The sequence below is a fragment of the Platichthys flesus genome, chromosome 4 (assembly GCF_949316205.1).
Source record: "Platichthys flesus chromosome 4, fPlaFle2.1, whole genome shotgun sequence".
Classification (NCBI taxonomy): Eukaryota; Metazoa; Chordata; class Actinopteri; order Pleuronectiformes; family Pleuronectidae; genus Platichthys; species Platichthys flesus.
The window spans coordinates 1,438,708-1,453,415 of record NC_084948.1 but is presented as its reverse complement, the minus strand read 5'-3'; the positions used below and the strand labels follow the sequence as shown (position 1 = coordinate 1,453,415).

General features: G+C 39.5%; 1 protein-coding gene across 1 annotated transcript in view; it reads right to left on the bottom strand.

Annotated features, from left to right (window-relative positions):
- Positions 1–14,708, bottom strand: part of LOC133951479 (mitochondrial intermediate peptidase-like) — a 42,879-nt gene extending 28,171 nt beyond the window's left edge. Inside the window, exons 1-13 of the mRNA XM_062385431.1 lie at positions 14,290–14,708; positions 13,794–13,967; positions 12,799–12,887; positions 12,527–12,613; positions 12,314–12,377; positions 11,950–12,132; positions 7,923–8,079; positions 7,637–7,685; positions 6,877–6,937; positions 6,586–6,638; positions 1,921–2,074; positions 1,689–1,766; positions 778–985 (exon numbers count right to left, since the gene is read on the bottom strand). Of these exons, the coding sequence (XP_062241415.1) occupies positions 778–985; positions 1,689–1,766; positions 1,921–2,074; positions 6,586–6,638; positions 6,877–6,937; positions 7,637–7,685; positions 7,923–8,079; positions 11,950–12,132; positions 12,314–12,377; positions 12,527–12,613; positions 12,799–12,887; positions 13,794–13,967; positions 14,290–14,436 (1,504 nt within the window). The 5' untranslated portion in view covers positions 14,437–14,708. The remainder of the gene's footprint in view (positions 1–777; positions 986–1,688; positions 1,767–1,920; positions 2,075–6,585; positions 6,639–6,876; positions 6,938–7,636; positions 7,686–7,922; positions 8,080–11,949; positions 12,133–12,313; positions 12,378–12,526; positions 12,614–12,798; positions 12,888–13,793; positions 13,968–14,289) is intronic.

The following is a 14,708-nucleotide window of genomic DNA, read 5'->3' as shown; positions in this document are numbered from 1 at the left end:
CAAGATACATTTATTGGTCCCACACACATGCACAGACACACAACATCGAAATGGGGGGAAATTTGTCCTCTGCTTTGACCCATTTTGTGAACACAGGACGACACACAGAGCAGTGGGCAGCCATGCACGGCGCCCGGGGAGCAGGTGTTGGGGGAGTAAGGTGCCTTGCTCAGAGGCACTTAGACAGTGGGGTAGGTAGAGTCCTCTTGGACTTTTTAACAGATCCAGGTGTTGTCCATCCAGGTATGTTTTTGTTGTCACTCCGTGGAGTCGAACCAGAGACCATCCAGTCTTTTTTTTCTGCCTATAGTAAATTTTTTTTGCCACTAGTCCACCACCTCTCCAAACAGCCTCCAGTTTAATCAAGAGATACTAGTGAAGGAATCCATCAACTTTATCTGACAAGTGAAACAGTATTAAGTAACAGGTTTGGCACCTGAAGATGATCTAAACCTCTCCTCAGGGCTTTTCAACTTTCCAATTCACGGCCAATACGCCAAACTGTAATGTAACAACCTATAGCAACATCATTCTTATCTGTGACATTTGAGAACAGCAAAGCCATAATTTTCTGACAAAGAGCTGTGTCAAACATCAATCATCTCCCACGTTGCTGGATGTTCTCAGTTCTCTAATTCCTCTGTGAGTTAAATAAAACCTAATGAATGATGTGAACAATCAAGGCCCCATTAAGTATTTGTGGGTAAATCTGACAAAAGATTTTTAGTTGCCCAAGGTTACAGTATCCAGGATGTTCTGTGTGTATTCACACCTCACCTGTGACATGCTGGTAGCGAGTGCGACCCAGCATGGAGTGCATGGCGTGCCCCATCTCATGGAAAAGGTTCTCCATCATGCCTGGGGTGAGTAGGGTGGGGGCGCTCTTGGACGGTAGGGGAAGACTTAGCATCAGCACCACGACCGGCAGCTGGTACTGACCCACTTCCTCGCACCAGCGGCCGCCGCGGATGGTGAAGTGACAGTCCTGGGAGGGTGAGGTGGACATGATGCCAGAAGTGGGCAGGGGCATTGACCAAAAAAAATTCACATGAACGGAGAACACGGCAGTCTATATCACTGACTGTGCCACTTCATTGTTTTTTTCTGTTTCTACTTACTTGTTAGCACCAACAACTGCTGCAGGAGGATTTAAACCTCTGCATTCAGCTCACTAATTGAGCTGGTAGCCAGTAACCTGCAACTTATATGATGTCTTTTACTGCTATTCCTGTATGGAAAGTATGATTGCTTAGATTTCTGTATGGCCTATTGCATCCCTGTTTAATGTGGGACTTTCGAGTATGAAATACTACCTGCAAGTCCCTGCAGGTGTACCTGAGTCCTCGAGCAGTGGCAGCGGGTTGCTTCCAACATTAACTTCGAATAACGAAATATCAGACAGAACAGCTTTGCATTCACTCGAGAAAACAAAAGTGCAACATCTAAAAAAAAAAATACTTATTTTTCCTGATTTTGTTCTTGCAATTTGACTCAATTGACTAGCTCTATTGTGTGATCCATGTTTACTGTAAAATAGTAATAATTATATTAAATATTAGATCATTGTTTTTTAATATAGTTCTTCCAATAAGAACATTTAGTTGTATCAGTATGTTTTTTTTTCCGAAAATAGAACTGGTAGTAAGAAGAGAAGTTTAGATGAAATTAATGAATGTTTGTTTGCAAACCTGGTGAGGTTTATTTGAACGGTGGAAAAAGTCACAGTAGATATATCCCAGTAGTCCCTCCGTCTCGTGTACAACGGCCTAGAAGCACATACACACAAACTATTTAGCAACTGTATTTGCAACCAACAACAAAGAATCAAATCATAAAACAAATTACAAAGAGGCATTTAAATGTCATTAACATGAAGACTGAACGCAATAACAGACTGTTTGCAGTGTAAGGGAGATTCACCAGTTTGCGGACGTCCTCGCTCCACACCTCTCCAGCACTGGGATATTCAGACATCAGAGAAACACCGTACAGCTGAGAGAAGAGGTTGTTCAAACCCTCCATACAGGCACCCAGAGACAGGTAGGGACTGTACAGACTGGGCTCTATGTTGAACCTAATAAAAATATAAAATACATTATAGAATTGAAAGATGCAAGACGCAGCTGTTTGGAATCTTGAGTGTCATGATGTGATTAAGCTTTTTCAAAGAAATGATTCAATAAATCAAAAGATTTAAGGGATTAATAGAAAAGTATTTGAGTGAGTGAGATTTCTCAGCATACGAGTGAGTGTGCGTGTGTGTGTGTGTATGTGTGTTTCTGGAAAATGGAGGCAGCTCTAGATTTTTACAGCAATCAGACTGCATCTTTAATTTATTTTTTGATCTCCTGCCAACAAGCAAAACCACAAACAGGAGAAGACTGGATCGTCCTTTTTCTGGAGGAGTGGCAGCACAAGAGTGAAGGACAATAAGTACTCCTCCTCCTCAGGAAACCCTGGGAACAGTCACTGATACATGGTAATGCACACACACGCAACTTGGTGGCCGCTTTAATCCAAAAGACACATGAGGGATCTATATCATCTGTAATAAAGATTTAGCTCAAACTTCTCCAGAAAGTTTGGCTCTGTATATTACCAGTCTCTGTTGAGTGCTAGGATGGGAAAGTATAGTTCATTAATAACCGATATCTGTAAAAAAAAAGTTGGAGACACTCGTGCCATGCCGCCACCCACATTTAGCGGCAGTTTAAAGACTTGACTATTTTAAAGTGTTTGAAACAAGGAAAAACTGTAGGTAACCGAGTGCTCTGTTGGACTTATGGTTTAAATAATGAGGGAGAAAAGTGAAATCTCATCAAGAGTAACAAAATAAAACATGATCAAGTCAAATTAGGTGAAAAACGAGAGGGAGTAAAGATCATCACATGCCCCCTAATACATCACAGCCAGAGAAAAATATTAGATTAAAATGTGTAGTTCTTCTGTAAATGAGCTACAGTTTTGCCACAGTGACTATGTTTACAGTCTTATTCTGAATAAGAAATTATTTGAATGAAAATATTTACTTGAGTTACTCATAGAATATTCCATTAATATTCTCGTTTATATGTCACGTCTATATTTGACATTTCAATATACCTCAACTACGTCATACAGTGCCATGCATAAGTATTCACCCCCCTTGGACTTTTTCCCATTATGTACTGTTACTAACTGGAATTCAAATAGACTTAAATAAACTTTTCCCGTTTGATCAACAAAACATGCATAGTACTTTGGAGGTGCAAAATAAATTTTATTGTGACACAAACAATAATGAGAACAAAAAAGTTTACATCTGTTTGGTGCATAAGTATTCACCCCCCTGTGTCAATACTTGGTAGAACCCCCTTTCGCTGCAATTACAGCTGCAAGTCTTTTGGGGTATGTCTCTACCAGCTTTGCACATCTAGAGATGGAAAGGTTTGTCCATTCTTCTTGGCAAAAAAGATGAAGCTCAGTCAGATTGGATGGAGACCATCTGTGAACCGCAATCTTCAAGTCTTGCCATAGATTCTCTATTGGATTGAGGTCTGGGCTTTGACTGGGCCATTTTAAGACATTAACATTCTTTAATCCAAACCATTCCTTTGTAGCCCTGGCTGTATGTTAAGGGTCATTGTCCTGCTGGAAGATGAACCTCCGCCCCAGTCTCAAGTCTTTTGCAGACTGCATCAGATTTTCTTCAAGGATTTCCCTGTATTTGGCTCCATCCATCTTTCCCTCTATTCTGACCAGTTTCCCTGTACCTGTTAAAGAGAAGCATCCCCACAGCATGATGCTACCACCACCATGTTTCACTGTTGGGATGGTGTGCTCAGGGTGATGGGCAGAGTTGGGTTTTCGCCACACATAGCGTTTTGCATTGAGGCCAAAAAGTTCAATTTGGTCTCATCTGACCAGAGCACCTTCTTCCACATGTTTGCTGTGTCTCCCACATGGCTTCTGGCAAACTCCAAACGGGATTTTTTATGGATCCCTTTCAACAAAGGCTTTCTTCTTGCCACTCTTCCATAAAGGCCAGATTTGTGGAGTAGACGACTAATAGTTGTCCTGTGAACAGATTCTCCCACCTCAGCTGTGGATCTCTGCAACTCCTCCATGGGCCTCCTGGTTGCTTCTCTGATTCATTTTCTCCTTGTCCGACTCTTCAGTTTGGGTGGACGGCCTCCTCTTGGTAGGTTTGTGGTTGTGCCATATTCTTTCCATTTTCTTATGATGGATTTTATGGTGCTCAGAGAGATGTTCAAAGCTCTGGATATTTTTTTATAACCTTACCATATTTCTCCACAACTTTATCCCTGACCTGTTTGGTCAGGTGAGCTCCTTGGTCTTCATGATGCTGTTTGTTCAGTAATGATCTCCAACAAACTCTGAGTCCGTCACAGAACAGGTGTATTTATACTGAGGTTAAATTGCAGACAGGTGGACCCTATTTACTAATTATGTGACTTGCAAATGTGAGTTGTAAATGCAATTGGTCGCACCAGATCTTTGTTAGGGGTTTCACAGTAAAGGGGGTGAATACATATGCACTCAACACTTTTCAGATTTTTATTTGTAAATAATTGTGAAATCCATGTAATATTTCCCCCCACTTCCAAATGATGCACTATTTTGTGTTGTTCCATTACATAAACTCACGATGAAATAAATTTTAATCTGTGGTTATACCATGACAAAATGTAGAAAAGTCCAAAGGGGGTGAATACTTATGCAAGGCACTGTATATCCAATGTTCCCACCAGAGTTTTAAAACCCCAACCTGAAGTAGTTTTATGCTCGATGCAAATTTTTCACATTGAGTGTTTTTAACAATACAGAAGCCTAAACTCCCTGAAATCACTTGAATCCCAAGCATGTGTCGTCAAACATTTGGTAACTGCCGTATCTTGTGGTAAATAATGCTTTGAAAACTCCAATAGTATGCTAGAATGCGATTAAGACATATAATTGTCTACATAATGTGACCTCAAAATAGTCTCATGTCTTATTGTGATTATTACTTTTTTATTCAGATTATGACCTTATTCTGGGTAAATGAATCAGAAAATGCTGCTTACATGGCACTGTTTTATTCAGACTTCTATCTTAATCTGGTTAAACGTACAATATGTAAGAGGGTCTCTAGGGGACTCATAATCGAAACAATAAAGTCAACCTAATAATTAAACCTAGGTGATCATTAGACTTTCCAGCAAGAAAATGATCACAAGCACACCTCCAAGTCAGCCAAAGCTTGATTGAGAAAAAGATCCTGGAGTGGTCTTCTCAGTCAGCAGATTTAAATCTGATTGAAAATCTTTGGCGGGATTTAAAGAAGGCAGTTGCAGCACGGAAGCCATGAAACATCACTGAGCTATGGGCCTTTGTAAGTGAAAAATTGGCAAAGATTCCGATCGCGAGCTGTAAGAAGATTGCCCACACTTACCGAAAACGTTTGTTAGAAGTGATAAAAGTTAAAGGGTGCGACGCAAAGTAGTGAAGCTGGAGGTTGACTAATACTGCACATGCACATGTGTTAAAAGAGTTACATTTTTCATTTGAACTTCAAAGTTAAGTCAACTTCTATTGTCAAAATAACTCAAATGTACCAACAAATATCTTTTGTTGTTTAATGAGGTTGTTTGTCATTATTTTTTGCTTTCATCCACATCACTATAATGTCTTTTAAGGTGAGGGGGTTGAATATTTCTGATTGCAACTGTATATATATATATATATATATATATATATATATACACATATTTTCCACCTACCTTATGTACATAAAGTATCCTGTGACAACCTTTCCATATTTATTCTAGCATCTTTGCACTCCATCATTGCACTCCTTCTCCATGTCATTGTCATTGCTGTTGTGTCTTATGTTAATATATATATATATTTCATACTTGTACATAGTAGATAGATTTTTGCTGAACCTTGTTCTTCTCTGTCCAGTTATTTGTCTATTTCTGTACATTGAGAGCAATGTCAAAACTGGATTCAATGTCCTTGTATGTGTACGAATACATGGCCAATAAAGCTGTTTCTGATGATGCGTCAAAGTTTTACTCATGTCCAATAAAGCTGTTTCTGATGATGCAACGAATAACTGTTAATCCATTATGAGTGACCAATACAAACAGTGGAAGGAAAAAACTGAAAACAGGCTACCTGGCTAGTATAGTGTTATTCCTTCATCATCAATGTTTGCCACGGCAGTTATAGCAGAGAAGGTTAAAGTCATGGGTGAAGTGGATTTGATGCAATTAAAAGGCAAAATATAAAAGATAAGGTCTAATGGATTTGAGATGTTTTCATCAAGAATTGTTACACATTATATTTTAAAGATCGTTGGTGTGCTTGAGTGTAGTGACGTAGCAGTCAAATGCTTTGAAACTCAAAACTCAATATCAATACTTTGTGTAAGGGACATTGTAAAACAGAGCTCAACATTGAATCAGCCCAAAATGCCACACAATAACACTTTGTACTATGCCAGAATATAAAGAACTGTCACAAAGACACTGATCAAGACAACTCTATCGAATGACAGCAGGCTAGAAGATATGTCTCATAAAGATGGCAGACACCCACCTTTCAGCACGCAAGACACCGCTGAGGAACGGATGATCCCAGGGCATGAGCTCCTGTAAGATGACAACAGGAGCTGCTTTATTCAAAGGCAATATCAAACTAAGGAAAACGATTTATAGGCAACATGAAGCTCATTAATATTTAAAAAGCTCATGTTAAACCTTTAGGCACTTTATACTGTCAACATGCTGACTGAGATAACTGTGATATTTCAGGATTCTATAATGTTGTAGTGGAGAACAGGAGAATATGCTTGTGTGTAAAGAGTATTTATGCACAGAGATCACTCACAGAATTACGAGGGTTGAGTTTCTTCTTCATGTCACTCATCATCTTGAAGTCTGTCGCTGTTCTGTGAGATAAAACAAAAAACACCAATACAAGCCCTGAGCTAATTAACTGGAGGCATTCATTCCGGTCTTCACGCTAAAGTCTCTGCTCAGGGTAAAGAGGGGGCAGAGCCTATCCCAGCATGCATTTGGCTGAAGGCAGGGAAACACCCTGGACAGGCTGCCAGGCTCACATTCCCACCTGTGGGTAATTTCAAGTGTCGAGGGGCAACCTGACGTGTGTGTTTAAGGAATCCCAAGCACAAACAATCCACATTAATAAAAACACAAAGAAGCAAATAATGAGTCTGAGATCTCTTGGACGTCCTGTTGTGTTAAAAGACCCACCCTACAGTAAACAAGGATCACACAATAGAGCTAGTCAATTGAGTCAAATTGCAAGAACAAAATCAGGAAAAATAAGTATTTTTTTTTTTTTTAGATGTTGCACTTTTGTTTTCTCGAGTGAATGCAAAGCTGTTCTGTCTGAAATTTCGTTATTCGAAGTTAATGTTGGAAGCAACCCGCTGCCACTGCTCGAGGACTCAGGTACACCTGCAGGGACTTGCAGGTAGTAATATGACTTATATTATACTTAACGATAAAGGAAAGTAGGGAGCTAATGGGGTCTTTAACTACACAGCCAATTAAAAATAATGATATAAAACAAAAATCAGGTCATGACAACAATCTGTAGACAAGCTTAGAAGAGGAGACTGTACCTGTCTGACAGCTTGTCTGTTAACAACTGCAGAAAGCTCATCACAGTCTCTGCAAAGGGTAATGAAAAATAAAGTTGCAGCATGTAAAACTACCTTTGATCAGTGGCCGAAGGCGCAGAAAGAGCAGCTTAGAAAAAACGTTTCTGCATATCCGTACATTTATAGTCATCTTTTAGAATTACTATATGGCAAATATTCAAAATGAGTTAAAACTTGTATCACTAATACAGCTATAGCACTGACTTATGATAACTACACTCATGCTGAAGCAAAACAATTGATGAACCTGGTGTTTTGGCCATCGTTCCCTTCAGGGCTCTGTGACCGTACGACTCGTAGCCCACCAGTTTGGCCATTTGGTATCTGCACTCCAGCAGCTCTTCCAGACACCTCATCAGGTCAGCATTAGGATAGAGGTAAATCCTGTAAGCAATCTCCCGCACCTATGGGTGATAGAGAGGATAAGATTCATGATTAAAAAAATCTATTGATCAATAGTTACAGGCCAGGTTGAGACCATTTGATGATCCAGTGAACAGTTTTTACTTCACCTATACCTGTACTGTGTAACGTGTTATGATTTTCTTAAATTAAGAAAATCATAACACGCGTTGCAAAATGGCTAAACAGCGCCCCCTGAAACCAGCCCCTAGGTTCCCATTGACCAATCTTCAGCATTAATCGAAACAAAGGTGTATCGTGACCAGTCATAAAAAAACGGTCTCAAGGGGCATTATGAAAAACGCCGCCGGAAGCCGCCATTTTGCATTTAGTGACCACTTTGGCCATATTCCATATTTTTACTTTGACGTACTTGTCCCAGAGCTTTTATCAGATCAACTTCAAATTGAGATGAGTGTCATCACAACAAGACGGAGATATAAACTAACTGAAAGATCAATTTTCTGTCACACGGTGTGAACGTGGCGTCAAAGTTTAATTAAACGCCATCAAAACACGAGGTTCTGTATCTCGGTCGAATGGAGTCCAAACTAGACATGTAAGACAAGAGTCCTGGCTCAAGACATAGATAATTTAGGCTTAAGATTACTGTGACTTTTCGTCAAACTTCATATTACAGTTTTTCTCCATTGCTTTGGCTCATTTCACGAAACAGAAATGACATTCTCAAAACAACACGTGCAAACCTCCAAACCACTGGGCACTTGTTCACAACAGATTGGAATATCTCATTCCTTTAATCAAATTGCAATTGTATTAGCACATCCTTGCAATGACAAGTACAATTTCCAACAGCTTGCACAATTTCAAATGATTTAGCACACCTTTGCAAACGGTTAGGTACAATTGCCTTCAGTTAGCCCAATTACCAATTGAATATATATTGCTGGTCAACACTGAGTGTCACTTCTCAGTCAAGTGGTCGTTCTCTGCAGAACATGTTGGCATAATTTCATTGTTTACATCATCACCTACACAATAGTTCACTCCACTGTCAAAATCGTACAGGCACATATTACCATGAAAAACATCATGGTATATACTGTAATAAGGATATCTTTGATCATCGTCTTAATTTTCAGGTGCAACTAGAACTTTAGTAATCAAGGTTGAGTTTCACACATCTGATCACCAATCACACAGTAAGTTTACAGTTCTTCTCAATTGCTTTGGCTCATTTCACGAAACAGAAAAGACATTCTCAGAGCTCCAAGTGCAATTGGCAAAATAGCCCATATGGTTCAGCACAACTACAAAGATCACCTTCAAAAGGTCATATCTCACTATGCCAAATTTTAGTTTTGATGTGCTTATTGTTTGACAGTATATTGTGCTGTACAAATTTCTGTTACTGTAACCATGATGTATGGCAATTACTGTAACAATTTCCATGGCAGTATGAGTTCAATAAACATATTTTATGTGAAACCTTGAATAAATCTTTTTTCTGTTTGATACACATAATATTCTGGAAAGAAAACATCTATTGTAACCATTCAGTGACCATTCAAGGACTGAGCCAAGATTGAAATGTGCACATGAGGGATATTTCTATGGTCCACTGCCATACTGACAAAACATCTAAACATTTTGACCTGTAGTGTTTAAACAATGCCAAAGGGACTTTTCATTTTGGGGCCACTGACTATTTGTATGAGAAAAGGATTTAGTTTTGACTGATGAGTTGGCTGTTTTGGGAGAGATATGACCTTTTGCAGGTGTGCTATGGAGATTTGCTGAACCATCTATGTTATTTTGGCAAATGTATTTAAAGCTTTGAGAATGTCCTGCTTTTTCTGAGAGATGAGCCACAGCAAACGAGAAGGAAATTTTCATTTTGGGGGCACTGACTATTTATATGAGAAAATGATTTGGTCTGGAAACTTGAGTTAACTGTTTTGGGTGAGATATGACCTTTTGAAGGTGATCTATGTAGTTGTGCTGAACCATATGGGCTATTTTGCCAATTGCACTTAGAGCTCTGAGATTGTCATTTCTGTTTCGTGAAATGAGCCAAAGCAATGGAGAAAAACTGTAATGGCATGGTATCAAAGTTCATCAACTCGCCGTGAAACACGAAATTGCTGTAACTTCAGTGTTTCAGGGTTCTATCTCACACAAACTACATGTGTGTATAAACAGCCCCCCCCCCCCAAAAGATATTCATATGGTTTTAAGGAATGGGCGTGGCAAGACAACTGACTAGCGCCCCCTAAAGTGCAGCCCCGGTACTACGATTGGCCAACATTTTGGCTTTTGTGGCCATTTTGGCCGTATTACACAGTCTGATGACATCTACACAGAAATTATGACTTGAAATCGCCGCGCCCCCTGGTGGCTACAGGAAGCAACACGTTTTTATACTTTGATGAACTGCTCCTGGCTGCTTTACATTATACAGCTCAAAAGAGATCAGTCAAGTCATTGGATCATGGTCAGAATTGTGACATTTCCTCAAACCGTGTAAACATTGAGGTGCGGCGAAGGATCAACCTTCGCCAAAGGACACAATGTTGTCATAACTCCACTTTGCATACTCTTATCACTACCAAACTTGTCACATGATCAGAGACTAAGCCTGAACAGCTCTATGTGTCAATATTTCCCTCACTTTCATAGCGCCACCTACTGATTCACCATGAAACAGGAAGTACTTTGTAAATAAACTCTGCATTATCCAACCAGCTCTGAACTACTGACCTATGATCATAATCCTGACCTGAACAGTTCCATATATAAATATTAGTTCAGGGTCATTGCGCCACCTACTGATCAGTGTGAAAATTAAGTTGTTACATTGTCCAATTGACACAAAATTGCTCACGCTACATCAGAGCCCCTAGTTGAACAGCCCTTTATGAGTAATAATAGTGATGCCGTCACCTACTGGCAACAGGAAATAAGCTTTGTCATCAAGTGCGCTTGGTCATCGACTGCCCTCTCCACCAACCACAACAGGCTTCAAAGTGCGGGAGCTCGGGCCCGTCAGTGCTACAACGTAGCCCTAGTTATTTTATATTTATTATTATTATTTTTAATAATGCCATTACTGTTATTAAAGTAAGATTATATCAAATATAAGTAAAACCTGCTCTCAACACTGTATAAAATGATGTTCAGAAGGCTCAGACACTTTAAATAGGTTACAAAGCTGAAAAAGCAAATACAAGCAAACTATAAATATATACATATATTTATGTCTATGTCCCTAAGTTTAAAAAGGCATAGAATACAAATAATGATGTCTGATCTACTGAGCAAGCCACATGGCTTTCATAGTATTGCCATACAACCCAGTAGCCTGTCAGATTTACCTTTAGCGTCAGCATACTCTCAAGTTCAGCCTGTATTATTGATTACAAGACAAAACACTTGATGTTGCTATGGTGCACAACTGAAGTTATGTCCCCAACATGCGCTAGTGGCCACACCTGCTTACATCAACTGGTAGTTGGAAACTTTATCTTGTCCTAATTCTAATTTCAACATCTAGTCCTAATTCTAATATATTAGATATTAGAATATATCTTATATATTAGATATTAGAATTAGGACTAGATGTTGAAATTACCTTATATATATATACATTTATATATATAATAACTAATTGTAAAGCAAATAACTAGAAAGGTGAAGAGAAATTAATTTTATTGGCTATAATTTTAAAGCTACAACAATGCTCACTGTAAGAGTAGGTAGGAGAGAGTAGAGAATATTTATTAACAAGTCTGCAAGATTTTTACAGATCTTGATGCCTTTACTTTCAGTCTCATGCAATGAGAGACAAAGGTAAAGGTGCCACCTGCTGGACAACAGAGGATAAACATTCAGACGGCCACGCAAACACCTACCAAGTCATCAGGAGAGTCTGCATGCAGTCCTCCAACTTGGATGAAGCTTCCTTCACTTGCAAAGTGCAGGTGAAGATGTTCAGGAATAACAGATCTCGCAATTCTGTTGGGCATGTGAGAGCTGACCAAAAACTCATTGCTCAGATCCAAAAGCTTCACGTGTAGAGCAACCGCCTCTTTCCTCTGCAGGGACAAGAGTAACAGGTTCAGTAAATAAAGGGGGAGAAGTCTAAGACCACAATGTGAGACCAGGAAGAGGTTTGGGACACTGTACACTGATGTTTTTATAATGTATTTTCGTCATAATCTTTTCTTATACAGGTGATTATGAAGTATGAGCAACCAGACTTTATGATGAACTCACCAGTTTGTCATCCAGATGAATTCCACTGATTTCAAAGTCGAACATGAATAACTCTGCTACTCTTCTAGAGAGAAACATCAAGGAACATTAAACCTTAAATCGCCCGTCTTGAGATCATAATTAGATATTGATACAATGGTGAAAAGTGATAATACTTTATCCATTGTTGTTCCAACCGCTTCTACAATAAAACTAAATAAGTAGTAACGTTACCTTGTTTCAGGTTCCAGCTGGGCCACAACATCTGGGTTGTCAAGCAAATTCTTCAGACTCTTGCATAACTCAACATTAGTGTTCAGGCTGAAAATATACAATTTGCAATCTTTTAAGAGCTTCCAGGATCTGTCTAAACTAAAGCCCACAGTGGTCTTTCAATGAACATAGGAATCATACTGCTGCAGTAGTGTAATGTAATAGGTTCCTTGGTAACTATTCTTGGCTATAAAAGACATAGGTGAAGATGAGATACATATGTTGCCTCTTACTTCTCCACAACTGTGCCAATCGCTATGCAGGTCTTCTCTGCAGCTTCACGGAAAGCTGGATCTGGATGAGCCACTTTTACAAAGTCGGCCTGGGGAGGTGAGAATAATTACACATCACTTATAGCTCATTAAAATAATGACCAAAACCAGCCAGACTGTTTATATGCTCTCTGTGAAACATATCACAAATTATTGCGACTACCATAGTTAACTGAGCCAAGGAGGTTATGTTTGGTTTGCTCTACTGTCATTTAGCAACATTATACAAAAATGCTGGATAAATATTACCACTAAACTTAGTGAAAGGATGCTGTAAGGATTCGAAAATTATCCATTAAATGTTGGTACAGATTCCAAGGCTTTTTTCACTTTTTCTAACACTATGAGATATTGGGCAATTCTCTCCATTTTTTACCTCTCAGAGGATTACGTTTGAATCTTGATGACAAAATTCTGATATATTTAGAAGGTTGATATCTATGAGAGTGTGGAATTTTGTGTGGATGTATCTGCGCAATCTTCTTTATCTTATCATCTCCACTGTGTGTTCTTTCTGTGCTGAACTTCTGTGTGTATGCCTCAGTAACTAACAACACAACACAGAGTAGGAGCAGAAGTTGCTCTGCTAGACAGATCCAAATAAAAATCGAGATCTAGAGGATTTTAATGTTGTTACATAGGGATTTGGCTGTAGGTCAACAAATAGAGCTAGAAACCTGTATTACCATCAATGTGAAGCTGATAAACTTAAGGTGGCCTACGGTATAAGGCTTGTTGGAATTTAAGAAGACAGTTGGGCCTTTCTAGTTTGTATTGGATTGATTATAACATACCTGCAGCAACTATTCAGAGCATGACTGCAAGATAATACTGATGGATAACTTTCTAAATCTCCACTGGGTAAGTAAACTATCTGTAAAATTACTGTAGTATCACTGTTGTATTTGCACAGTTGTAAAGCACAGTTTCTGTTCATGTTTAGGCATTGAACTCACCAGATCGGCCACTTTACACAACCCATCTGACAGCTGGTCAAAAGACTTCACAGTTTGGGCACCTGGAGGACAAGAACAAACTTTTTCCACCAGCAGCTCCGTGTTTTTCAGAGAGGTCTCGGTTGCGATCTGGAAACCTGCAGGACAGCTCAGCTCTGGCACTCCAAACAAACCCTGTTAAACACAGACAGACAGAAAGAGAAGTACAGAGACAGATAGAGAGACAGACAGAGAGGCAGACACAGAGACAAGAAGAGACAGACAGACAGGGAGAGAGGGAGACACCAACGGATAGAGAGACCAAGAGACAGACAGAGAGAAAGAGAGTAGAGATAGAGAAACAGACATAAAAACGGACAAAGAGAGAGACACACGGACAGAGAGACAAAAAGTCAGACAGACAGGGTCATATCAATGTTACCACTGACTAAAACAACAATGGTGTATAACATGCTGCAGTGCTGTGATACTTCAGTCATTTAAGACAAATACGAACCACGCTCTTGCCCAACATTTCAGGTCTCCGGACAGGCTTGGCATTGAACGCTGCTCCCACAGGAGACCAAGTGGTGACATGTCTCCGGACACTTGTCCAAAGGCTCCTGTGCTTCACAAAGTATAGCAGTCTTTTAAACGTAGACATGGTGTCCTCTCTCAGCTTTGTATCCTGTTGTTGTCTACTGGGGTTTGTATTGCTCACAGTGACTGACAGAGGACATGCCAGTCTTTAGCTTTAGCGTCCACCTGTTAACAAAAGCCGGAAACGCAAATACCAATCTAAACAACGTTAGTATAGTCTACACGCTTCTCTGTACTTAAATTACAGACTAGACATTTTAAGTGACATGCGAATCGTAACTGTCAGTCTAAAACATAACCTCTCACATGTTGGCTCACTGGCTATAAATGGAAGTA